The sequence below is a fragment of the Brassica napus genome, chromosome C3 (genome assembly GCF_020379485.1).
Source record: "Brassica napus cultivar Da-Ae chromosome C3, Da-Ae, whole genome shotgun sequence".
NCBI lineage: Eukaryota > Viridiplantae > Streptophyta > Magnoliopsida > Brassicales > Brassicaceae > Brassica > Brassica napus.
This window is the reverse complement of record NC_063446.1, coordinates 65227041-65254579: the sequence shown is the minus strand read 5'-3', so window position 1 is coordinate 65254579 and position 27539 is coordinate 65227041. Positions and strand designations below refer to the sequence as shown.

The 27539-nt window shown below is 36.8% G+C and overlaps 2 protein-coding genes and 1 long non-coding RNA gene across 4 annotated transcripts; all 3 read right to left on the bottom strand.

The window, feature by feature from the left end:
• Window positions 1–4869: 4869 nt before the first annotated feature.
• LOC111203841 lies at window positions 4870–5883 on the bottom strand. Its single transcript, XM_048749904.1, has 2 exons — window positions 5432–5883; window positions 4870–5332 (listed from the first exon to the last, which is right to left on the bottom strand). The coding sequence occupies exons 1-2, from the start codon at window positions 5881–5883 to the stop codon at window positions 4870–4872; spliced, it is 915 nt and encodes a 304-aa protein (XP_048605861.1).
• Window positions 5884–8682: 2799 nt separating this feature from the next.
• On the bottom strand, window positions 8683–26192 carry LOC125583879. 2 transcript variants are annotated; one of them, XR_007320908.1, is made up of 3 exons: window positions 26176–26192; window positions 24179–24180; window positions 8683–8795 (listed from the first exon to the last, which is right to left on the bottom strand). It is a non-coding gene; the product is annotated as an uncharacterized LOC125583879 (long non-coding RNA). The 2 variants fall into 2 exon arrangements; XR_007320907.1 differs by lacking the exon at window positions 24179–24180 and adding an exon at window positions 10056–10060 and having other exon boundaries at window positions 26176–26191.
• On the bottom strand, window positions 16808–18568 carry LOC106433732 (transcription factor MYB102-like). Its single transcript, XM_013874557.3, has 3 exons — window positions 18062–18568; window positions 17835–17964; window positions 16808–17751 (listed from the first exon to the last, which is right to left on the bottom strand). The coding sequence occupies exons 1-3, from the start codon at window positions 18192–18194 to the stop codon at window positions 16983–16985; spliced, it is 1032 nt and encodes a 343-aa protein (XP_013730011.1). The 5' UTR covers window positions 18195–18568; the 3' UTR covers window positions 16808–16982.
• Window positions 26193–27539: the final 1347 nt, after the last annotated feature.

Below are 27539 nucleotides of genomic sequence, written 5' to 3'. Positions count from 1 at the left end.
AACATGTCATAGATTGGAGAAATTTCTGCAACGTCTTGATCAAACACATCAAATATTGGATCAAAATTTTGCTCTGGAAAGTGTTCTTCCTCTTCTTCAGAATCAGAAACGTCAAAAAGCGGTCCTCCAAGTTGAGCAACATAGGAGTTCTCGTTGTCTCTTGTGTTTGAACTTTTTGCATCCAAATCTTCATACTCTTTATCCAAGTCTGGATCATTGTTGTTGATACTGCGAGCATACTGCTGAATAACTAGAGTCTAGAGTAAACGAATTCTTGTTCCCCTCTGCGTCTCCGTTATTACCACCATGTTTATGGCGTTCACGGCGGATTACAGGGGCCGTACGTTGCGTGATTAAGTTTGTCACAGTGGTCACAAGAATAGCGATTTGGGCTTGAAGGGAGGCGATATATTGTTTGGTGGCTGGGGTGTCGTCATCAGTTTGTTGCTGAGAAAGGCGATAGGTACGAACCATCGTAGCGGGCTGAGAAAGTTTCCGAGCGTAGCAAAGCTCTGATACCAACATGGCGCAGCGTACGAATGGTTAAACGGTCGATCTAAGAATTTAGGGTTCTTCGAGACATGTTCTTGGATCGATCAAGAGTTTATTTCGATAGATTATTGAGACCAACTTCTTGTTTGATGAATTGAATCAAATCGAACAAAGAATAAAAGCAAAGCTCTTCTTATTAAAATCAAACTTATCTAAAACAAGACGACTAGAGTCGTTTATATAGCTATTCCCTTTGACAAACCCTAAGGGAATAGGAAACCTAAAATTAAAGCAATAAGGAAACAAAACATCATTATCTTTAAAAGAAATAAAATTAAAACCAAAATCTTTAAAAGAAATAAAATTAAAACCAAAATCCTAGAAACAATAGGATTTGAATCCGGTTGTAGTCGTTATGTTGGCGCCAAACTTAGGGATGCCGATGCATCAATTTCAGACCACCATTGTCGTAAGAATAAAGCTTGCGAGCTAGTTTCCTAACTCTTTGTTTCATTTTTTTCCTTAGGACGAAAACTTTTTATCTATTTCAACCAACGAAATAGTGTAGCAGAAGTTGAATTTGGTCTAAAACCACATAATAGTTGACCAAATGACTAAATGGGTTATCTTAACTTCTGAAATTTAGAAGTGGAATTCTTAACTTCTGAAATTGACTTTATTCGGATTCATTTTCCCCTATGGACGGCTGGGACTTTTGTGTCCATGTGTGACTAAATGGGTTTATAAACTTTACTTTCTAAAAAGTAAATTGTTGTTTTATTTTATAAAGGTTTTGAAATTGAGCTTTTTGTTGTAATTAGAAGATTGAAGACCGAATAGTTCTGTGTTATTATTTCATAATATGAGGTTTCTTATATAAGGATTACAAGAAGAGATAAATAGAAATAGTACAAATCCTAATCTTACTAGATTTAGGATAACTACTAAATACATAAATGAAAAGATTACATCTATTAGGAAAAAGAAAAGAATTTTCTTTTCTCTAAGTTTGTGGCCGCCTCTCTCTCTCCTCTAGGACATGCGGCTGCTCTCTCTCCTTTCTCTAGGGTTTCGGTTATCTCTCTTGGTATGGACCGGTTTATGGACTGGGCCGGTTATGGACATTCATTACTTGATTTATAACACTCCCCCTTGGATGCCATAACCATACATGATTCGTAATACGCTTCACATTGCCTCATTAAAACCATATCAAGAAAACCCAGTGGGACAAAACCATGATGAAGGAAAAAAAGTACAACACGCACTACTCCCCCTGATGTGAACCTCAGTGGAAGTTCTTTAGTCTACGCATCTGATGCGTGAACTGTCCTGAACATGCAGGTGGGGAATTCGGCCAGTTTCATTACTAAGCCGTAATAGACCACTTCGACCTCTTAGGTCGTTTCTCATGTCCTTTGACATCGAGTGTCCCGGTAAAGCATGTGTGCTAAACAATGTGAACCACATTGTCTTCGGAGATCACTGTTGGGTCTTTGCAAATCGTGTTTGCATGTGTCCATGGTCTAGACGTGATCGTCTACTGTCAACTGCTCTTTACTTTGGTCGGACAAACTAAGTACTTATGGACAATATACTAAACATGGTTATCATGAACCTATGTCTCGTTGTATCTTCTATACACGGATGTATATCAATGGCTTTATAATTTTATCATACTATGGCTTATTGGCCAGAATATACTCATGGACCCATACATATGGTCATCGATCTTTCTTGCCTCAGGCAATACCATATATATATCTATCTCGGATATTACAGTCCTTTATCCATCTCTTGATGGCGTCCTATGACCTATCTTTCCATTGGACCATACCACACACTGGTATATATCTATTAGGTCATGGATCTCGATTGTACATTCTTATAGACTGCAACCTATTGGTATCCGATCGAGAGGGATAGATTTAAACGTCTTCTCTCGGCCTCACGGCAATGTCACGTGAGAGTAACAGCAGTAGCAAACTATTCTGCTATGCTGGATCCTTACTAAAGGATCTGATGTCGGATTGGTCAATCCGGAGATCATGCTATTGAGATAGTAACCTGAGGCAATCACCTTTCTTTAGGCTGATCTTTCTTTTCTACTAGCCCGTACTATGATCTAGCCGGTTCATGCTAGGGTTACAGATTAATAGATAATCTGTATAAACCTCTCATTAGGTTGGTTTAGTATAAACACAAGGGATTTCGAATTTCTTTATAAATTCTCATATAGACTGAATTTGATCATTCTTATAGAACTCCCTTTCATAATATATGCAGCTGCTTTATGTTTCAGTCCATGAACAGCTTATGAACAATGCTGTTCTTTCATCCAGTGATCCATATGCTGTTTACTACATCTTTATATGTGAATCTAATTCTTTCATATGACCAGACCATTGTCAATTTCGAAATTTGTAGCAGCACCCACCACATAGGAGTTTATCTCCTTATAATCTGTTCCATGGTCTCTATGAGTATCCTTGTGTAACAAGCTATGATCGAATGCTGTTAGTAGGAAACATGAACACCTTTAAACCTCGTGATCATGTATCATATCTCACGGTTTCTTTTCCCTCACAAGACCCATCTATTTAACTGGTTTATATCAGATGGCGTTTCTATGGCCAATACGACTATCTCTTCTATAGATACTTTAAACCCCACGTTTATCTTTTCTTTAATCTTTATGAGTACTCTTTTGTGGGCTCATGATCCTTGCTTATGTCTTTAAACTCAAGTGCTATTCTCTTTATGTATTTCTATACAAATATCTTTAATGTGTGTGTCGACACTTATATATGTATGTGGTTCCATTATGTTCCAGACATGATCTAATAGATTTGAGATCTTATTATCCAGGACCATTGTTACCTAGTAGCTTGGCGTCCCAAGCTACATGGTTTGGTACCTTAGATGTGTAGCTGCGCAGCCTTTTCTCAATGTCTAGTATGGTTTCCTTATAACCTCGGATTGTCATTCTATGCACCATTCTTTCTTTTCCGAGGTTCCTTATCTTATGGAACACTTGGTCTATCTTTTATAGACTCTATAGCAACTTGACTGTGTCTCTTTCAAGGACATCAGATTTCGTTTAGTGCTAAGCTGGTTATGACTTAGTCATTCTGCTCTTTTCGGGTCAGTGTCTGGCATCTCGATTAGCTAGCCTTTTATAACCTTTTCTTTGGACGTCTACAGTTCTAATCCGAGGATCTTGCCAAGACCATGATGGTTGATACCATTCATTCTTATCATTCTTTCTTTGCTCTTTATACCAGCTTATAACTTTCTCTTTATAATGTTGGATAGCCAGATCCATTTGGTCATGCAATCCGTACCTGGCCACTATTTGATCACCCATGTTTTTTTTTTTGGCTCACGGTCTCTTTGAATTCGTGGAGAAAGTCATACTCTTATCCAACATATATTTCCAATCCTTTTATGAGATTCCATCTTAGACGGCACACATATGTATGTGGTGGTTTATTCAAAATCTCTTAAGATGGTGTATGTCTGGTTTATGACCCATATTCAATCTGAGGTGGGAATATCTATGCTCACTTATATGGCCTGATGTAGTTGAACTTTTTATACATGTAAATCCATAATGTCCATAAGCTCTAGGATGGATGTCTGAACCTTTATAGGTAATGGACTGTGCGGCCAAGCCTGCACAACACGGCCAAGCCGTTTATATCATGGTTCTAGACCATGTTTCACGAATTTGTAGTGTGATCATGGATTTAGGGTTTTTTATCCTCTCTCCCCATCATGAACATACTATAATTTCGTGGTTCTTAGGATAATAAAGCCTTAATGAGTTTCCCTTTGTGTACATGTTTCACAACGTGAATTCTAATGGGAATAGCTCTTTGTGCCTTTCAAATTTAACCCTTTTCATCAGTTATGGACCAAGATGGCTAATCCGGTCTTTGCCATATAGTGTATAAAATTTCGTGGGATATATATGAGTATAGTCACCACGGCTCTTGCCTCTTATTCATACTGATTTGTAGCATAGTTTTGATCAGTAGAGTACACATGTATAGTCTTGACCACTTTCTTATAAGGTCTTAGGCGATTTTTGTTTCAAAATCTGAAGGAACTTGTTTCCTTTTCTTTGCCCATTGTTTCTATTTAGAAACCATATTATCATAACACAATGGGTCACATATTATTGGGTGTATATAATGCCTTTTAAGGCAATGCCTTGGCCATAATTTCTTACTAGGCTACTATACCCGTACTATAATGCCCTTCAGGCAACTCTTTGTATCAATAAAATCATTCACATTATCAAACAAACTCAGGCAAGATATAACAGAAATGAAATCAAAGCAATTCATAAAACAATAAGACAAGATGTCGATTTTAGTCTTTGAGACAATCAGAAGTCTCAAAATCCAAGAGGTCGTCCCTTTCAAGGTCGGAATCATCATCAGCATCATACCCGGTATCATGAACCATATGGGCTTCCGGGTTCTTGTTCTTAAGGCTCTCTTGATAGAGCTCACATAGATGTTTAGGGGTTCTACAATTCTTTGCCCAATGGTTTTCCATTCCACATCTGTGACAAGCTGATTTGGTCAAGTAAGACGGTTTGGATATGCCACCTCGACCACAGCCATAATTGCCTCGGCCACGGCTGGAACCACGACCACGGTTATTGTGGTTTCCTTGTCGTCCATAGCTGTCACGGTCACGTCCCTTGAATCTACTACGGCCTTTGCCATGTGACTTCTTATTATCATGGACGTGGTTGCATTCTTTGGGATCTTTCTTTTTAGCCTCATTGGCTTCTGGTAATGCTGATGTTCCGATGGGTCTCATCTCACTGTTTTTCATCAGGAGTTCATTATTAGCCTCGGCCAGGAGCAGGCACGAGATCAGATCAGTGTATGAGGCGAAGCCTCTCTCTCTATACTGTTGTTACAGCAACAAGTTCGTCGAATGGAACGTGGAGAATGTTTTATCAAGCAACTCTTTCTCGGTTACTTCCTCACCACATAATCTCATCATTGAGACTATCTTAAACAATACTGAATTGTATTCATCCACAGACTTATAGTCCATAAATCTGAGATTCTTCCACTCATGTCTAGCCTTTGGTAATAGCACCGTTTTCTTGTGATCATATCTACACTGTAAAGCGGTCCAAAGGTCTAGTGGATTCTCCATGGTGAGGTACTGATCTTTTAGACCCTCAATGAGATGGTGGCGTATAATACTTATAGCCCTGTACCGATTCTTATCACTCTCATTGTTAATCTTTGTATCACCTACTTCCTTTGACCTCAAGTTAATCTTTGTGTCAAATGCCCATTGCAAATAGTTGTCTCCGGAGAGATTAAGGGCAGCATAGTCTAGGTTTGAGATTTTCGACATCTGAATCACATTGTCATTCAAAATTTAGGGTTTCACAATGTGATCATGTGGCCGCAAGTCAATCAAATAAAATCGGCCACAATCAAGTCTTATTACAATCATGTTTCAATCAATCTAATCGACAATGGTGCGGATCAAACATAGTAACAAATAGATCAGGCCACACGACCATACAATTTTGTGATGCAAACAATTCAATTTTGTAAAATCTATATGTTGGTCGATATTTAGAAACAAGACGAATGCAATTCAAATTCAGTTTCATAACTTATGCAAACAACCTTAGCCAATTCAATTTCTTATTTATGAAATTAGGGTTTTGATTTAAACAATGCTAGGAGTTGATTTTAGCAATATGTGATCAAGGTTTCAAGGCCTTTAGGATTCAAATTCAAGATTCAGATTATACAATCTATCTATCAATCCTATAACCTCAGATCATCAATCAAACAATCAAACAATCAAAACAAGAACCATTAAAATCGAATTCAAGTTTCTAGGGTTTAGGGTTTCGATTCCAATATTAGGGTTTCATAACTTCAGATTAGAAACAAATAAACAATCAAACATGTTCTAGTTGGAATCGATTCAATTGCTAGTTATGAGATTGTTGTTTTTAGGTTATACTGATTTTAGGGTTTGATCAAGATCATAGAATTCCATAATAATGGATTAGGGTTTTAGGGTTTGATCATAACGTTCTCAGACTAACGGTATGCCTTAGTCTTTGTAGGGTTGAGCCGGACCACCTAGGGAGAACGGATGGACCTCGAATGCAAGACGGATGATGTCTGATCGCTGATCATCCGGGAACGTTCGCCGGCTGCACTCGTCTGCGAGCTGAAGCTGATTGTCGTCTGGTGCGAGCTGGTTGATCACGAACACGAGCTGGCTGAGGACGTCAGGACACGAGCAGGGAACGCCAAGGAGTTGAGCTGATCGTCGAGGTCTGAGACGGACAGGAAACACCTTAGGGTTTAGCGTGGTCGCCGGCTGAGTTAGGGATTTTAGGGTTTTAGGTTTTTAGCTTAGATTGCAGAGAACAATCATGCTGATAACGTGTTGTAATTAGAAGATTGAAAACTGAATAGTTCTGTGTTATTATTTCATAATATTAGGTTCCTTATATAAGGATTACAAGAAGAGATAAATAGAAATAGTACAAATCATAATCTTACTAGATTTATGATAACTACTAAATACATAAATGGAAAGATTACATCTACTAGGAAAATGAAAAGGGATTCCTTTTCTCTAAGCTTGTGGCCGCCTCTCTCTCTCCTCTAGGACATGCAGCTGCTCTCTCCCCTCTCTCTAGGGTTTCGATTATCTCTTTTGGTATGGGTTGGTTTATGGACCGGACCGGTTATGGACATTCATTACTTGATTTATAACACTTTTGTTCTTTTGCTTTTCTTGCAAGAAAACCGTTTTCCAAATTCTTAATTCATATTTATGGGCTAGCCATGATTGGATAATGCTTCTTTTATTTGACTTTACAAAATCTTAGTTCAGTATCGATTGCAGAACATAGGCAACCCATCACAATAATTAAGTGTATATATATGTGTTAGCATCTATCACACATATTGATAGGGTTTCAAGTATATTCAAAGGTTTCTAATTAATAGACTAACTTAACTTCAATATATATAGCTTTGGGTAAAGGTTAAATTATATACTATTTTATTAAATTTAATTCATCAAATTGAAAATTGTATGATGTCATTGTTTATTCGTATAACGTCTTCCAAAATAATTTAGTTTTATATATATGTCTATCTACTCATTGGTAATGTCTGATTTTCTTTATTTCATTTATAGTTTTTTCATTTTCTATAAAAAAAATTCGTTTGTATAAATAGTCCGGGGGAAATGGACACCTCTCATATTGATGTGTAAATGACGTATGGAAATACGTGGCCGTTATATCAGCAAAAACCTGTGATTATAGAAGCTTCTGGCCGTACTGACCGACAATAAATAACTCCTATCAGAGTTCACATAGAACATCACTAGTGGTTGAAATGGTTAAAGAGTCTCTAATCATTATAATAATAATAGTTTGTTGTAAATAATTATTTAAAACAAATTATAGAGACTAAGCTAATTATGATATAACACGTACGTCTCTTGAATTTGTTCTAAAAGTCCCTCGGAGAAGGATTGTCTGTCTCTTCCTATCGCTCTTCATCGTGTATTTCCTATCGCTCTTCATCGTGTATTTCCCTCACTTCTTTTTTTATATTTTAAATTTTTTCTTTTTTGTGATCAGATACTATAAGAGATACCCATGACAGTGAGTAGAGATGTCAAAATTTGAACCTGTCCGCGGGTCTAGCCCGTTTGAACCTGTTGCGGGGCGGGATTGGTTACTAAGATCCAGGCCCGAATTTTTTGCGGGTTTCGCGGGATGAGCTTGTGCGAGATCGGGCCAGAAGCGGGATGGGTTCGGTGTATCCCGCGGGACGCGCGGAGATCCGCAAAGACTGGTCTCTATCATTGATCATCGTACGTTCTTTCACCACTCCTTTCAGTACATCGAGTATTTGCTTCGGTTAGGTCATAAACAACTTGATCAACTCAAAATTCCTGATATGGTTTCCATCTCCTCTGTGAAGATCAACTAGTCTCGGTCTTTATTACATCCCAGGTCATAAACAACTTGATCAACTCAAAAGTCCTGAACCGGCAAATTCACTTACTGTGCACTTTTACCTGCAACGCAAGTTACACAGTGAAGCTGGACTCTCTTGACGTACTCTCTTGACGTTCTCTTGCTCCATCACAAGCATGTTACCATACTCCATAAGCTTCTCAAGAGTCATCTCCGGCTGCTCGAACACTGGAGGACCTTCCCTCGAGTTCACCAGCCTCTTGCTTATCTTCTCCACTCCTAGTCCCTCAACGAACTTCCTCACCTCATCATCGTACACTCTCGCCCTCAATGCACCAACAAACATAAAGGTACTAATATTTTTTTTTATTACCGATGGATTGGCCAGGGAACTGGTCAACAAGCGTGACAATGTCTTCATCCTTGATCTTGTCGGTCCTGAAGATACCCTTGCAAACACCGATACGGTCCTCACGGGTCGGGGCCCAGTAGAACTTCTCCATACGTCCATCACGGATGAGAGGAGCGTAGAGGGTGTAGAGGGTGGAGAAATCGTTACCGGTGACGATGATGGGGACACGCAATCGTAGTGGCTTTCATCATGCTGTGGAAACTCGCAATCGTAGGCTTCCCATTCATCGTTCTCCTCTTGATCCCTGGATTGATGTACGGACGATCCCTCATCAGCATCACCAGGAAAATACGGGAAGAGTACAAAGAAGCTGGATCTATTGCTGAGCAAGCCATCTCTTTGGTGCGAACTGTCTACGCATTCGGCAGTGAGACTAAGTTGATTGCCAAATTCTCAGCTGCACTTGAGGGCTCGATGAATCTAGGTGTAACCGTGTAAGACAAGGATTAGCTAAAGGACTAGCCCTTGGGAGAAACAAGAATTCTTCTTGTAGACGAGTGCAATGTTTAAGATAAAAGTACGAAGAGTGCAATTTTACCTAAACAATTTACGTTATGAGACTTGATCTTTTAGTCTAATAATTTAGATAATAAAAATTTCTTATAATTCTTAAGTCTCTGACCAATGGGAAATAAGTAAATAATTGGTATAATTTTTAAAATTACATAAAAATACAAACAAAACCCTAAAACAATATTACCTAAACAGTTTACGGCTTTACGGCTTTCACGACTAAAGCCAAAAAGAAACAACCAGAAACTAAACCTAACGAAGAAGAGAGAAAAAGATGACAGATGATGATTCAAGTTTCGATCCAAATTTTACGCCCTTGAATACAATGGATTTAGAGAGTCAGCGACTCATTGGAGTTCTTTTGGCAGCTGACGAGGCTGATGATGGTTCTGGTTCATCTGATGGAAAAAAAAAGAAACACAGAAGAAAAAGAAAGCTTATTGAGGTTGCTGATGATGAAGATGATAGTGATGTTGAAATCACTCCTCCACCAACCCAAGCTACTACTCTGCGCAAACAATCCACCTGCGGAACCGGGCAAGCCTTGAAATAAAAAAAACCAATGATACAGTCTACTCTAGACGGTGGCATTGGATCCTCTTCTAAGGCCAGTAAAAGGAAAACCAAAACCAGATCTATTCATTTTACCATCCGTGGGGGGAGAAAGAGTTCCAGGCTGACACAAAGCAATGGTAAGAAAAAGAAGAAGATTCAAGAGGAGCAGCTTGATTCGGAAGGTGAATTTGAAGAGGACGAGATGGAGAAGGAGATGGAGAACGAGAAGGAGGGTAGGCAATGGTCTGATGTATGGCCCCATTTTACTAAGATTCGAAATTCTAATGGTGAGGAGAAAGCTAAATGCAATTATTGTAAGAATGACTATGCATGGAGTTCCCACGGGCATGGAACAAGTGGTTTGAGAAGGCATCGTGATAGATGCAAACTCTTTCCAAGGAATCTCCGAACCAAAAAATTGATGCTGAAGCCAAATTAGTAAGTGGCAAGTATGATCATGTTGTGTTTAAGCAGCTGGTAACCAAGACTATAATTCAGCATGACCTACCTTACTCTTATGTTGAGTATGAGCAAGTCCGAGAAACTTGGAAGCACTTGAATCATGATGTCAAATTCATTTGTCGGAACACAGTTAAAGCAGAGGTCTATCGTTTTTATGAAAACGAGAGAGAAACATTGAAGAGGGAGTTGGCTAGTCTTCCTGGAAGAGTAAGCTTCACTTCTGATTTGTGGTCATCATTGAAATGGGAGGGTTATATGTGTCTGACAGCACATTACATTGACCGGAATTGGAAGCTGAACAGTAAAATACTAACTTTTTGTGCTCTCCCACCGCCTCACACAGGTATGAATGTTGCTTTAAAGCTTCTTGAATCTGTGGAAGAATGGGGACTAGAGAAAAAAATGTTCTCTCTCACATTAGACAATGCTACAAGTAATGATTCGATGCAAGATATAGTGAAAACTCAGGTGCTTTTAAGCAATGATTTGTTGTGTGGAGGTGAGTTTTTTCACGTCAGATGTGCAGCTCACATACTCAACCTCATTGTGCAAGATGGTTTGAAGGTTATTAAAGACTCTTTGCACAAAGTTAGAGAGAGTGTTAAGTATGTAACAGCGTCAGAGACGCGTGAGATGACGTTTGCAAAATGCGTGGATGCTGCTGGTATAAAGGAGAATGCTGGTTTGATAATGGATGTGCAGACAAGATGGAACTCGACATTCTATATGCTTGAAAGAGCCCTTCCGTACCGTGAAGCGTTTGTTAAGTTGGAGATATATGATAGGAGAAACTATAAGTTTATGCCTACAGCTACAGAATGGAGCAGAGCTGCGAAAATATGTGTTTTCTTGGAGCCTTTTGCTAAGATTACTAGTTTGATGTCAGGTTCGAAATACCCAACATCGAACTTGTATTTCTATCAGGTATGGAAGATCCATAATTGGCTGCAGAAAAATGAGGAAAGCGATGATGAGATTATCCGAGACATGGTGATACCGATGAAAGAGAAGTTCGATAAGTATTGGGAAGAAGTCAGTGATCTTTTTGCAAAGACAGCTGTCTTTGATCCACGCCTGAAGCTTCCAGTTGTAGAATATTGTTTAGGGAGACTTGACATGAGTACACGTGATGCAAAAATGAAGAACTTGCGTCTGAAGCTGGAAACTTTGTTTGAATCATACGACAAAAAATCAAAGTCAACATCACCTTCTGCAGAGCCTCGTGAGATGGATCAACAAAATGTTTGTGGAGGACCAAAAGGAACATTTGAGAACTATGGTGTAAGTTTCCTGTTTCATTTTTTTTTTAATTAATTCTGAACCTGCGCTAAGATAGCTTTGAAAGTTTGGATATTCCATCAAATTGTTTTTAATTTTTTTTAAACACTACATGATTTTTTTGCGTTTCGCAAAAGTAGTGTTGCTGCGAGTGGAAAGACAACTCTCCAAGCTTATTTGGATGAACCTGCGCTAGATATGGATAGCTTTGAAAGTTTGGATATTCTCAACTGGTGGAAAGATAATACTCACAGGTTTGGTGATTTGCCAGCAATGGCTTGTGATCTGCTTAGCATTCCGATCACAACAGTGGCTTCAGAATCCTCCTTTAGCATCGGTTCAAGAGTTCTGAACAAATACAGGAGTCGTCTACTTCCCAAAAATGTCCAAGCTCTGATATGTAGTAGGAATTGACTAAAAGGATTCGAAGCTTCTGAACATGGTAAATTATTCACTTTGTTATATATTTTAGGTGCCATGTTCTTTAAATCTAATTAACTTTGATTTTTTTTTAATATTTCCAGAAGATGAAATAGTTGATGAAGACGAGACAGTACCGTGGTCTGATGATGAAGTTGAAGAAGAAGAAACTTGATTTTTATTTTGATATGGTGTTTTTATTTTATTTATATTATGGATTTCGTGGCGCTCTTTTTCCCTTGTCGGGTTTTGTCCCAATGGGTTTTCCCGATAAGGTTTTTACCGAGGCCACATTACATTACTTGGATTTTGTTTTGGTGTTCATTTACAATACTTGGATTTGCCATCGTTCACTCATATTTTAAAGAAGTTTTTTCATTAAAACTCCTTAATGTAATCAAATATGGTTTGTATGCAAAATACATAGATTACTACACCATTACATAAGCTTCGGCTGATCAACTTATTCTAACCCATTTATATTAAAACACTGAACTGAAATTACAGTAATTACTCATGTTATGTACTCGTGTTGTTTCTTGAAAACAAAGCTACAACGGTTTCAATCAGCTTTGTTTTAATGTTCTGTCTCTTATGTAAAACATTGATTCCATTTACTAATATGCATTATTTTGATGTTGGTGTTTGGTATGCAATGTTCACATGAACTGACATGCAGGTTGCAAGTCGTTTCTATGATAAAGGAGGAGAATGATATGAGCATATGAAGGACACTATCATTCTGATCTATAATAACATGTTACATTGAGTTTCTATGATAATTACACAATAACTAGGTTACTAGTATATACTTGTGTTCTTACATAGATCTCTTTCTTTCTATGTTTCTATGTTACATTGAGTTTCTATGTGCGCTTTCGATATGATTCTCAATCCTTTGGCTGAGCATCATTATGTTCAACTGATTCATAGGACATGTTGTGTTCTCATCTCTATTGGTCTCTTTTTCTTGCAGGTGATATGCTCAGGATAGAGATCGCGGGACGGGAAAGGCGGGTCAGTACATCCCAATTGCCATCAGTAGCGCATGTGTTGATGAAGATCAGAGTCCCGCGGGCATGTACCGCCAAGGCTTGTGCAAGTCGCGGGTCGGGATTGGGCAGCTCTTCTAGGAACCGCATTCCGCGCGGGCCTGTACCGCGAAGACCCGCATTGACCGTGTACCGCGGCGGGGCGGGACAAGGCGGGTCGGTACAACCCAATTGCCATCTCTAACTGTGAGTGCTCTTGGAGCAACATTAACAGAAACATACTCTGTAAGTTTCCAAAAAAATAAAAATAATATTAATTAAATTAGATTATTGGATTTCATTTATTTTTATTAATTGGGCCTTTAGAAAAACTACAGCTGTCGACTGAGGATATAAAAACGTCAAGAGAGTTTCGTCTGCAAGGACTTATTCTCCTCTCTCTTCTGTATGTATTTTCTCTTTCTTATTTTTTTCTTTTTTTAACGAGTTTAATGTTTAGAACCCTTGTTTAAATACTCCTGTTAAAGCTGCTCTTGAGCGACAATAGTTTAATAGTATTACTCTTCTCTTTAGTGGAGTAATACCTAAACCAATAATAACACCGTAAAAACCTTTAAAAAACCCAATTACTACATATACAAAAAAAAAATCAGTTAATATTAGAATAACCGAATAATGTCTTTGAATGAAATCGAAACATTTTTGTCTTCGGCACATATATATAGCTCTAGTATTAACCTATTAGCTGTCTAAAAAACTTAGGTGAAAATAACAAATTGACCACCACCGGTAGGCAGTTGATTTAAGCACATGCGTTGGTGATATTGTGCTCCTGGTTCGAAATCCAGTGGTAAGAGGATTTATACTATGTTTTGGTGTAAAAAAGAGTCCATCTCCCTTGTCTAAAAGGATTATTTAAACCTAAAATTCAGACACCTCTTGGTTAACAAAAAAAAAAAAAAAAAATAACAAATTGATTTTAGGAGGGAACTAAACTAGGTAAGCCTTTTGAACGTCCAAATTTGACTGTAAGTTTTTGTTTTTAGTATATTATAAAGTATAAACACAACACGAATCGTATACGAGAAGAAAAAAAACACGTTTTCTTGTTGGCCACGAGCATGGAGACACATCCCCACTAAAGCAACCGGGAGCATGTAAAACAAAACTCACCTTTTTGCGTTGGATCTTAAATTCATATACGCAACCGCCCAATTTTTGCTTAATTACATTAATATTTGGTAGACTTTGTCTGATTGTTTGTTTTGGTCAATAGATTGCTTTGATATATACTCGACGACCTTGTTTAAGTTAAATGTTAAACGAAGCAACAAACAAAGAGAAAAAAAAAGTTAACCTTTGAAAACAAGAATTTGGTAATGATCTTAGTTGAGTTCTAAACATTTTGCAGACAACTTAAAAAGTCGTTTTAATCTGGTTGTATAAAGACATATAGCCTAGAATTTCATCTTATTACAAAGGGATAATTATAAACTGTAAAGTATTTCTTTAACACGTGCTTTTTAGATTAATTATGTACATATTACACACAAACAAAAAAACTGAAGACCTATCCTTATATAACTATAAAAGTGGATTAAGTTGATTAACAAAAAAAACTATAGAAGTGATCAGAAAATCATTAGGGTCTCTTAGAAAAATAAATCATTAGGGTCTCTTTATTTTGGCAACAATCGTTAGGGGTCTCCTACAAGAAGAACAGAACCGCCAAAAAGTCATCGTCTAATATACAGCAAGAAATAGTTGACAAAGATAAATGTACCTTTTGGAGAGTCCACTGAAAAACAATACATGAAAAAAAAAAACACGTTCATATGTCAAAATTACAGCATTTATTCAGATCACAAAGTATTATTGTTATTTTACTTTTGTTTTTAAAATTACAAGAAATAAACAAAGGGGACAATCCAGCAGTCAAGAAATAACAGCTCATACACAAATCGTCGTTCACAACACATAAGTAAGTTCCACGTGTGCTCCATGTTAAATGGTGACTGATACCTACGCGTGTAAAGCGATTACAAAAAACTTACACCGTGATTTCAATAAGGAGGCTTTCCTTTTTGCCTTTATTACATGCCAGTTCATCGTCATTCGTCACTGTATTGACACGTGTCGTAAGACCATTATATACTTTCTGTAATCCCATGAAACAGTAGTTAATTACACTTTTAACTTCTGCACGTAAGACTAAAGATGAAGGGAAGATGAATGACATCTTATGCATGTGCACTGCACGCGGCCGGCGACTCCCGCCGGTTTCGGGTTTAAGTGGGTCTCTCTTCTGCATGAATAGTAGTAGCTTTCTTTTTTAAAAATGTGTATATAGTAGCTATATAGTTTATTTATGTTTCCTAGTAATATATAATGTGTTTTGGTTTCCAGACTTCTCAATTACTCAATTCTTTATTATAATTAGGTTACACTGTTGTTAATTTTTTATTTTCTTTCTTAAAATGTTTTTAGCAAAATTAAATAAGCTAGATAGATATAGCTAATATACATCTTTCATTTTAAGTGTTTGTGTGTATTTTTGTAAATTTGAAATTCAAAAACGAGTATTTAAATGATTGGATCCGCTTGCAAGTGGCATTGACAATTAGCACAAAATTCCACCCTAACTCTGAGTATCGTTTACATAGAAAAGCGTATGGAAATAAATTAACCTTTACGTATTACTCTCTCCGTTCCTAAAAGATCCAGTTATAGTTTTTTCACATTTATTAAGAAAACATTTAAAATTGTATTTTCCAATACATTATTTTCTTTAATTAGCTATTTTCAATAACTTTTAACAAATGAAATTTTATTAAACACAATTGTATTTTTTGAAAAGTACAATTTTTCATTAATTAATGTCTTGAAAATGTAAAAAATGTATCTTTTTAAAACAAATTTTTTTTCTAAAAAATGGATCTATAAGGAACAGAGGGAGTAGATTTTATGAACGAAAACTCAAATCCTAATATGATAATTGTCTTTAATTATAAAAAGTTAGAAATAATTACTCCCTCTGTTTTTAAAAGATGCATATTCTAGACTTTTCACATATATTAAGAAAATTCATTAAATATGTATTGTTTTTTGTAAATAACAATTTTTCATAATTTTTAGCCAATAGAAATTCAATAAACACCATTAAATTTTTTGAAACTTACAATTTTTCATAAAATCATACATTGAAAAAGTAAAAAATGTATCTTTTTGAAACAAATTTTTTTTCCAAAACATACATCTTTTAGGAACGGAGCCTCCAGTGACTCTTAATTAGCCTCATAAAGATGATATAAAAGGAAATACCAAATTACCAATAGTATCATTTACTTAACTAATTTGAAGTATTACTAATTTGTAATTAATTAAAAGTAGTATTACTTAAGAATCTTGCTGGGAATGTATGTGGTGGATTTGTGACCACAGAAAAATAAATAAATAAAAATTTACATGGTATATGGTAAATCATTTGGACTACACTTGTTTGGGCTCTTAAGTCAATGATCTTAATTTAGAAATATTTATTATATGTCTATGTCAGGAAATTTTAGCACCTCATATCAATTATATCATTGATTCAAATATAATATTGACAGGAGATTACAATGCAAATGTAGAAGTGAAGCCGGCAAATATGAATATTTAAATAAAAAGTGGAAATCAATAATGGAAACTCCATTACTATAGTATTAATATAAACTCTAAAGAATAAAAAAAAACAAGAGAAAATAGTATTTTACATGTAAACAAATTTGAAATATAAAAACAATAAAATTACAATATACATGAAAAGAACAACTATATATCCTAATGGATTTTATTTAGTTTCTTGAAATCATATAATAAAACCATTAACGTCCAGGAAATCGGGAATATCAAACTTAATGAAATTACTGCAATAGCTTTCTATTTCATCTTCAATGCTACAACTGCTACTCTTGATGTAAGTCGTGGCACTGGAGTTTAACGTAGTCGGGCTCGAGGATGGCGTGTTCAGGACCGAATCAGCGAAGTTGAAGCTCTGATCTAGATAAGAATGGTCTAATACAAAATTAGAGCTTGCATAGTCGTTGAACAACTGAATATCACAATCTTGGACCGACGTATTCAAGTTTAAAGCAAACGTATGTTCTCCGTGATGATCCATATCGTTAATGTGAGCTTCGCTGGGGAATGGTGGCAAGCAATACTGGAGTTCTTGATGGTTGGTCTGGTATTGATTTACTCCGGTTTGGTTAACATCATGATGATAAGACGTGTGGTTATCATGGGTTTTGGAATCATGATCCATCACGAAGTTTTGGTTTTGGTTTTGAGAGAAGAGAGAGGTAGCTACCTCGAGTATTTCGGGGTTAACCAATGGTTGTTGCTGTTGATGCTGACGATGACCATCCATCATGAGTCTTGACATGTTCACATGACGCGAAGAAGAATTGTAAAGAGATGATGCTAAGATGGATGAGATGTCGAGGAGATCGAGTCGCGGACTGTGAGTCATCGGATCAATCCCCATTCTAAGTAGCTTCTTTCTTATATGTGTGTTCCAAAAATTCTTGATCTCGTTATCTGTTCTTCCAGGCAGACGCGCCGCAATAGCAGACCACCTATAAAAGGGCAAACACATAAGAATCTTGAAATAGTTCAAAGAAAATATTTATTGTCACGACAAAATCAAAACTATACTCACTTGTTTCCTAAAAAGCTATGAAGCTGAATAATTGTTTCTTCTTCTTCAAAGGAGAATCTTCCTCGCTTTATATCTGGTCGGAGATAGTTAGTCCACCTTAATCGGCAACTCTTGCCACATCTCTGCAAACCTAATAATTAAGTGAAGAAAACAAAATTTAACCATCGAAACTTTTAGATAACATCATTACTCAAAACATGGTTAAAAATGTAAATTAAGAGACGTACCAGCATTTTTAGGGAGGGTTCTCCAGTAACCATATCCATGTTTCTTGATATAGTCAAGGAGCTTCTGGTCTTCCTCGGACGTCCACGGCCCTTTCTTGAGCCCGTTCTTCTCGCAACAAGGTGATCTTCCCATGTGATTTTTTTCTTGAATCTTGATGATTGATTATTAATCACAATATTGGTCAACAGGCTTTAACAATAATGAGCTAATCAGAGAGCTTTAAGAAAATTAATAGAGAAGAGAGAAACAAAGGTCATAGGCAATGTTTTTAAAACCGGACCGGATACCGACTCGGTAAAGCTACTGGTTAAGTGGTCGGACCGGTTCAACCGGTCGAACCGGGTTTTCTATTTAAAAATAAATAAATCTAAATAATAATATATTTACACTATATAGACCTACAGTTCTATGTTCTCTTTTATTAATTAGATAATAAACAATAACCATAAGTTTAGTTATATATACAAGTGAATACTATATCAACTAAAATTAATAAAAAAAAATTAATGACCGTTTAAATTACATATTTATTTATTTTTACAACTAAAAGTATTAAATTTTATGAATATAGAAAAACGAGAATAAAATATGAGAGTCGAAAAGAGATATTAAAAAAGAAAATTCTTAAAAAAATGAATCAATTAGAAAACTAATAAAATAGTAAAAATTAAACATTAATTATGAAATATTATATTTTAATAACAATTGAAAATACATTAATTATATGTTGATTTCTATTGAACCGGGTTTCGAAGTTGAACCGGGTCACTGGTTTTACCGGTTTTTAGCCGGTTTCACCGGTTTTTCTTAAATCCGAGTTTTAAACCGAACCGGACTCGGCTTCTTTAACGAGTCACGGTTGGACCGGTTCGACCGGCCGGTCCGGTCCGGTTTTCAAAACCTTGGTCATAGGAGTACGTAAGGGAAAGTACAAAGTATTTATAAGGGATTGAAGAAGAGGGGAAGTCCAATTGGTTCGGTGCCGTCCTCTGTTTCCCGATTGTATACGTGTCCTTTTTATTTAAAACAGATTATATATTTTCTGTTTATCATGCTTTTTGTTTTTTTTTTGTCACCATTTTCTTTCTGTTTTATTTTCACCTTTATGGTCTTTATATCAGAAGTAGACAAGTACACATGCATTTTTATTGGCTTTTCTTGTGAGTTTGTTTTTATGCTTACATGTCATTTACAAAATTGTACAAGACATTTATCATAATGGAATTTAACGATATTCCCTTTATTCTTTGTAAACTTGTAAAAGCATAGATGAAAAGCACATACATACAGTTAAAAAGAAATTTTATGTTTCGTTCTACATGTATAATCTCCATATGATAACTAAATTTCGTTTGGAAATATTTTTAAGAAAATGTAAGCAAAGAAAAAATCTTAAGAAAATGTAAAACACTATAAGCAAATTCAAACCCAAGAGAACATGCAACGACCATGTTACAAAAAGAAATTGTGAAATATTCTTTTTTTTTTTGAAACTTTTTATTACAACACTGCAGGTCTTTGAAATATTCTTCTTGATAACAAATATTATCATGTTTTCCTTTCGAGTATATTTGAACTTATGTTAAACCTTTGATGGAACGGTGATCAGGCAGTTTGTTATATAAAATTATTATAAAAGTATCATTAAGCTTAATAAGCTAATTCTTGTTATATTCACCACAAGAAAACACTCCTAATTCCGACGGAGCTTCCGACGGACACCAAGGTCGTCGGACATTTGCGACGGAATACTGACAAATTTCCGACCAAATCCAAAAAAATGAAGTCGTCGGAATTCCGTCGGCCATTTCCGACGGAATTCCGACGACATACGGTTCGTCGGAATTTTCCGACGACTTTTCGACGACATTCCGATAAAAAATGTAACCGTTGTAGTCGTCGGAAGTTCGTCGGTATATTCCGACGAAATTCCGACGACATTCCGATTAACATCAAAGTCGTCGGAATTCCATCGGTATTTTCCGACGGAATTCCGACGAACCATGTGACCGTTGCCGACAAATACATATGACCGTTGTATAGCCGTTTGGGATTGGACAATTCCGACGGAATTCCGACGGACTTCTTTACATCCGTCGGAATTTCGTCGGAAAGTCGTCGGAGGTCCGTAAGCAATTTCCTATAAATACAACCCCTCCTCATTCAACTCATTCACACTTCATTCTCTCTTCATTCTCTTTAGTCATAACAATTCCGTGAAAATCATGTCTTCAGAAGTTTATTATCGTTCGTGGATGGATAAACCTCATTTGGATCCGAACACCAATTTGCTTACGGAAGAATACGTTCAAGGGATTGGAGAATTCATGAGGCTTGTTCAACAGCAACCGGATGCAAAAAGTGGTATGTTAAGATGTCCCTGCTCTTCTTGCAATAATAATAAGGTTATAAAAGAATTTGATGTTTGGACTCATTTGTATATGAAAGGGTTTTCACGTAATTATAAAGTTTGGTACCTTCATGGGGAAACTGGTTATGAATATGGTAGTACTAGCGAACCTCAGCCTGTTAGTGAACCTCAGCCTGATATTAGGTTAGAAGAATCTAGAACGGATATAGATTATGGTGTAGGTACTGAGCAGATGGTACATGATCATTATAGAGGGGAAGAACCAAACCCCGAGTCTAGGAGATTTTTTGACATGTTGGATGCAGGAAAACAACCTTTGTATCAAAATTGTAGAGATGGTCATTCAGTCTTATCATCTGCAACTAGATTAATGGGTATTAAGACAGACTATAATTTGGCTGAAGAATGTATGGATGCGATTACTGATTTTGTCAAAGGTATTCTACCTGAGGATAACCTTGCACCGGGTTCATACTACGAGGTTCAGAAACTTGTTGCAGGTCTTCAACTACCGTATGAAGTGATAGATGTATGTATTGACAACTGCATGATCTACTGGAGAGCGGATGAGACACGGAATGTATGCAAATTTTGTGGGAAACCTCGTTATCAGGAGACGAGGGGAAGAGTTCCGATCCCATTCAAAAGAATGTGGTATTTGCCTTTGACGGAAAGATTGAAGAGGTTGTATCAGTGTGAGCGCACAGCAAAAGCAATGAGATGGCATGCAGAGCATTCCACAAATGGTGAGATTAGACATCCTTCAGATGCAAAGGCTTGGAAACATTTCCAGTCAACATATCCAGAATTTGCGGAAGAGAGAAGAAATGTTTATCTTGGATTATCTACTGATGGTTTCAGCCCATTTGGAAAGCATGGAAGGCAGTATTCTCTATGGCCAGTTATTGTGACACCGTACAACTTACGGCCGAGCTTGTGCATGCGACGAGAGTTTTTGTTTCTCTCAATTCTAGTCCCCGGGCCAGATCATCCTAAAAGATCACTAGATGTGTTTCTTCAACCACTAATATATGAGTTGCAACAACTATGGGCGCATGGTTTTGAGACATACGATGTTTCGCGCAAAGAAAACTTTCAGATGCGGGCAGTACTTATGTGGACAATAAGTGACTTTCCAGCATATGGTATGTTATCTGGATGGACAACACATGGGAAGCTATCATGTCCATATTGTCAAGATGACACAGATGCTTTCCAACTAAAGAACGGAAGGAAAACGTGTTGGTTTGACTGTCACAGACGATTTCTACCACCTGATCATCCATACCGCAGGAGTAAGACTTCGTTTACGAAGAACAAGCAGGTGTTTGATGGTCCACCTGAGGAAGTTAGTGGGAAAGATTTGTTGAAGCAGTTTAGGTATTTTGATGCAGAAAGGACGCCAGATGTAGGTGGACATGAAAACATTCGAGTCAATGCGGTTGGAGAGCTACATAACTGGCACAAAAAGAGTATTTTCTGGGATCTACCATATTGGGAGAGTCATCTATTGCGGCATAATTTAGATGTCATGCATATTGAGAAGAACTTCTTCGATAATCTGATGAACACAGTCCTTAACATCCAAGGTAAAACGAAGGATAATTTGAAGTCAAGGTTGGATTTAGTCGATATTTGTGATCGTTCTGAACTTCACGTTGATGAGAACGGTACGGCCCCTTTTCCCATTTATCGGCTAGATGGTGCTAGAAAAGAAGAGTTCTTTGATTGGATTACAGAGAAAGTGAAATTTCCTGACGGATATGCATCAAATTTGGGGAACTGCGTTGATAGAAGCGAAGGAAAGTTTACTGGCTTGAAGAGTCATGATTGTCATGTAATTATGCAGCGCCTCCTTCCGTTTGCCTTTTCAGCATTATTGCCACGTAATGTTCATGAAGCAATTGCAGGGATTAGTGTTTTTTTCCGTGACTTATGCAGCAGAGTATTGACTGAAGAGGGTATTAATAATTTGAAGACAAACGCACCAGTCAGCATGTGCAACCTTGAGAAGATATTTCCTCCATCATTCTTTGATGTAATGGAACATCTTGCTATTCATCTCGCAAGAGAATTGGAACTTGGTGGTCCTGTGCAGTACAGATGGATGTATATTTTTGAGCGTTATATGCATCATCTGAAGAAGATGGTCAAAAATCAAAGCAGGGTGGAAGGATCTATAGTGGCACAGGTGATCAATGAAGAAACTGCAATCTTTGCTGAAAATTATTTTCCACCAGAAGTGCAAACAAAACACCGAAGACCTGCTCGGCATGATGATAGAGGGGAGAGAGCAACATATCATGTTACTGTCCCAAGCATGTTCAAGGAAATAGGACGACTTAGTGGAAAATTCACGAAGCGGAGACTTACGGACACTGAGAACGCTCATTTGCAAACATATTTGCTCACCAACTGTGAAGATGTTCTACAATATGAGAGGTAAAAATATTTATTCATTTATTGTTAGATTAATATTCAATAAATTTATTTCATATTGATAATATTTTTGTATATAGTGTATATATGGCGGAGTTGCGTATGACTCACAGGCATGCAACAGAAGATGAGCTTCGACAACTTAGAGATAACGGATTTGCTGCGTGGCTTCGTAGTTATGTGAGTCATATATCCTATTACCCTATGCAAATGATTAGTTTAAATTTAATATATATAAACTAATTAATTTTGCAATCATATATGTTTTTTTTATAGGTGAATGATGGTTTGGCCAGAGGTCTTGTGTTCGATGATTGGATACGCGAATTTGTGCAGGGACCAAACTATGTGGTCAAATCATATCCTAAATTTTGTACGCGAGGATATGCATTCACAAGGAAAGGTCATTCTAAGACAACATATGATGCTGGTGTTTCATCTTCTTCTGGTGACGATGTCTACTACGGCAACATAAAAGAAATATTGGAAATCCAATTTCCTGGAATGGTTGGATTGCGTTGTGTAGTATTCTATTGTGATTGGTATGACACCACCCCAGATAGAGGAGTGAAGATTGATGCGTTTGGTGTTACATCAGTTCATTCGCGGCGGAAACTTCAATATTATGATCCCTTCATTCTTGGTTCGCAAGCTGATCAGGTATGTCAATATATTCATAATTTTTTACCAATATAATTAATTAATGTTATATATTGAACTAATACTTTGTATAATTGATATGTATAGGTGTGCTACATCAGTTACCCTCGGGTGACGTACAGAGACGATCCATGGGTTACTGTAACGCAAATCAACCCAAGAGGACGAGTGGATGGAACTTCTGATGATGATGAACCATTGCAACCAGAGTCTACCAGCAACGCCCAGGCAGTTGAAGATTTGGAAAATGTTCAACTCGTTGAGAATTTGACTGTGTTTGGACATGATGCTGTCGTACATTCAGAGCCGGAAGCCGAGGTTGGGGAGTTTGATGAAGATTCAGAAGATTCTGATTAGTTTTTTTTTTTTTTTTTTTTTAATGGTCCGTCGGAAATCCCTCGCAATATACCGACGACATAGCGACGACAACGGGTTTCATTGAAAATTGGAAAGGTCGTCGGTATTTTCCGACGAAATACCGACGACATGTTTTTCTATAAAGTTTCAATCATAAAAATCTATAAATTTAGATGCCAAAACTATGAAAATAACACATAATAAGTGTTTAGTATAGTATTAGATCGCAACCGTTCAAATATAACAACTCATTAAAATATTTATGTATGCATATCATTGTTTTCATAACATCTCATCTTAACATTATGTACTTATACAATCATATTTATATAAGCTTACACTACAAAAAATATTGTTGTGTAAAATCGTGTTATAAAACATTTTTATTGTTAAATCTTTATGCAAATACTATATATATTATCAAAGGTTTGGATTTTGCATTTAGAAACTTGAAAAGAACACCCTAAACACTAAGTCGTCGGAATTCCGTCGGAAAATACCGACGGAATGTGTCCGTCGGAAAATACTGACGGACACGTTCCGTCGGAATTTCAATTAGCCCGGGAGAACCAAACCGCTTGAAAATTTTCGCGAATCGGCATTTGGTATATTTTAAATATACCGACGGAATACCGACGAACCCGTGTCCGTCGGAATCCACGGAAATAAAAACCCTTCTCCTTTCTTCTTCGTTATCTCCGCGGCCTCTCTCTCTCTCAAAACTCTCCGGCGATTTCGGCGATTTCGGCGACTCTCCGGCGATTCCGGCCTCTCTTCACCGGCGAATCCTCTCCTCACCCTCCTATCTCTTCCCCAAACCCCAAATCATGTAAGAATCATCCCAAACCTTTTTTTTTTCAATTGTTTAGGGTTTTGGAAGTTGATCTCGGATTTTAGGTTGTTTGATTGAACATTTTAGGATTGAATGGATAGTTTAGGATATATAAGTTAGGATTGTTGTTTTAGTTTTTTTTGGAACATTTTTTGATTTTTAAAAACGTTTTTTGATTTTTTAAAACGTTTTTTTTTATTTTTAAAAACGTTTTTTGATTTTTAAAACGTTTTTTGATTTTTAAAAACGTTTTTTGATTTTTAAAAACGTTTTTTGATTTTTTTTTTTGATTTTTAAAAACGTTTTTTTGAAATAAATATAAATATTTTTTTTTTTTCATTTATAATTTTTAACAACATTTTTCTATATTTATAAATTTTTTATAATTTTGTATACATATATATATATGTAAATCATGTATAGTAAAAATTTTAAAATTTTAAAATTTTTATATTTTTTTTAAGTTTCCACTAATAAATATTTAACAACATTTTTTTTTTAAATATAAATATTTAACAACATTTTTCTTCATTTATAAATTTTTAACAACATTTTTCTATATTTATAAATTTTTTATAATTTTGTATACATATATATATATATATATATAAAAGGTTTAATAGTTTTTTTTAAAACGTTTATAAAACCTTTTGTAAATATATAAATGAAAATATGTTTGATGGGTTAATTTTTTTTTTTTAGGGCCGAGGATGAAGCCCGCCCCGCAGCCCGTCTTCGACGTAGTTCGGTGAGCGGTTCCCGTGCATCGGTATCGTCTCATGACTCGGTTCCCGCATATATTCCCGCTCCAGCTCCCTCTGCCCCTCACGCTGCCCCTCACGCTGCTGCTCAACAGGATCCGGGGGTCATGCCGGTTCATCTATTGGTTCAACAACCAGGTCGAGAGCATCTCCCGTTTCTCCAACTCAACCCACGACGAGGCCATAGCACTTGGTTAGTATTTTTTTTTATTTGTACCGTTATATTTTTTGCTTTAATTAACTTGCTAACTTGTATTTTTTTTTAAAGGTTCACCAAGTCGAAAAATGGCATTAGCCGGAGCATCAACCAGATGATGTACTCCATGCTCCGTTTTGGATATCCAAAGTGGAGTGTGATCCCTTCCGACGAACGAGAGTTGTGGTTTCGTCAGTTTGCGGTATAGTAACCCTTCATTTTTTTTAAGTTTTTACATTTTTTTACATATATTTACTTATTAAATTGTGTTTGTTTTGTAGCAAGAGTTCAACTGGCACTCCGATCTTACGGAAACAGTCCGTAAGAAATTCAACGAAAAGGCCATGGACTCTTACACAAAGCAGATAAACGCGTGGAAGACAGTTTGGCAGAAGAACAAGAAGCCACGGTTCATCAACGGGGGGGTGTGGGAGCAGTTGATAGCTCATTGGGAGAGGGAAGACACTGCAGAGACGTCTTCTAGGAACTCCAGGAACCGGAAGAGCGATCGTGGCGGGAAAGGTATGTATGTGCACAACCTCGGCGCTTGCTCCATGTCTACTAAGGAGGATGAACTTGTAAGTTTTTTATTATTATTTATCTTTATATTTTTTAAATAAATATTTTATATATTTTTTGGCTAATAATGGCGGTTTTTTTAGATCGAAGCAAATGACGGTAATCCCGTTGATCGTCTCCAACTCATTAAGGTGGCTCACACTAACAAGACGACGGGTCAAATTCAGGACCCCGTGATCAGAGGTGTAGTTGATTTGGTGGAAGCTGAGATAGTTTCTCAATCTCAGCCTCTCTCTGATGACGGCGACTCCACGGGAGCTTCAACCAACCTGTCTCTATTGCAAATAAATGAGATGGTTGAAAAGGTAATTTTTTTTATTAATATATTTTTTTTATAATGTCGATTACTTACTTGTCCATATTTACTTACTTTAAATATTTTTGTAGGCGGTTCCTAAAAGGAAAGGAGGCCGTTTAGTTGGGTTGGCCCGTCGTGCTTCTTCGTATCCGGCATCTTCTTCGCAAGCTCCGTATGCCGATCCCATGATTCTCGAGGAGCTACATGACAAAGATGAACGGATTGGGGCATTGGAGGAGCAGAACACCACTATCCTTTCGGAGAATGCCACTATCCGTTCGGAGAATGCCACTATCCTTGCTGAGTTGGCATCCCAGAAGAAGTTCAACACCGAGATTATGCAGAAGCTAGATCGTTTGATGTCTTCGAGTTCATCTTAGTTTATTTCGGCTTTATAAAACTTTCGGAATGTTTTTTTTTTCTATTTCGGTTTGTATGAATTTTAAACTTTATGAATGTTTTTTTCCTATTTCGGTTTTTATGAATTTAAATTTTATAATATTATTAGTTTTAAATTTCCAATTTTTTAAATTTATTAATATCAAAAAATATATAAAAATGCAAAATTAATTTGTAAAAAAAAAGGGTATATACCGACGGACAACGGTCGTCGGAATATACCGACGGACATATATCCGTCAGAATTTACCGACAAACTCATTTCCGTCGGAATATACCGACGAACGTGGTTCGTCGGTATATTCCGACGACCGATGTCCGTCGGTAAATTCCGACGCCTACAGTTCGTCAGATTAAACCGAGGAACCACGTTCGTCGGAATTGTAGTTTTCCGATGAACTCTGGTCTCGTGTAGCCGCATCGTAATATCGTCGGAAGTTTGTCAGAATGACGTTTCTTGGTATTCGTCAGAATTTCTGACGAAATTCCGACGAATTTTTTTTTTCCGACGAAACGATACCGACGGACGGGTTCGTCGGAAATTCGTCGGAATAGACCGATTCCGACGAATTACCGACGATTTCG

Bases quoted from the DNA above. Each gene is read 5' to 3' on its own strand.
- LOC111203841 (XM_048749904.1), bottom strand. From the start codon at position 5,883: ATGTCGAAAATCTCAAACCTAGACTATGCTGCCCTTAATCTCTCCGGA. The intron at 5,333-5,431 runs GTAACAACAGTA...GATGAAAAACAG, and splicing joins CATTCGACGAACTTGTTGCT to TGAGATGAGACCCATCGGAA.
- LOC106433732 (XM_013874557.3), bottom strand. From the start codon at position 18,194: ATGGGAAGATCACCTTGTTGCGAGAAGAACGGGCTCAAGAAAGGGCCG. The intron at 17,965-18,061 runs GTACGTCTCTTA...CTTAATTATTAG, and splicing joins AACCCTCCCTAAAAATGCTG to GTTTGCAGAGATGTGGCAAG. The intron at 17,752-17,834 runs GTGAGTATAGTT...GCCCTTTTATAG, and splicing joins CATAGCTTTTTAGGAAACAA to GTGGTCTGCTATTGCGGCGC.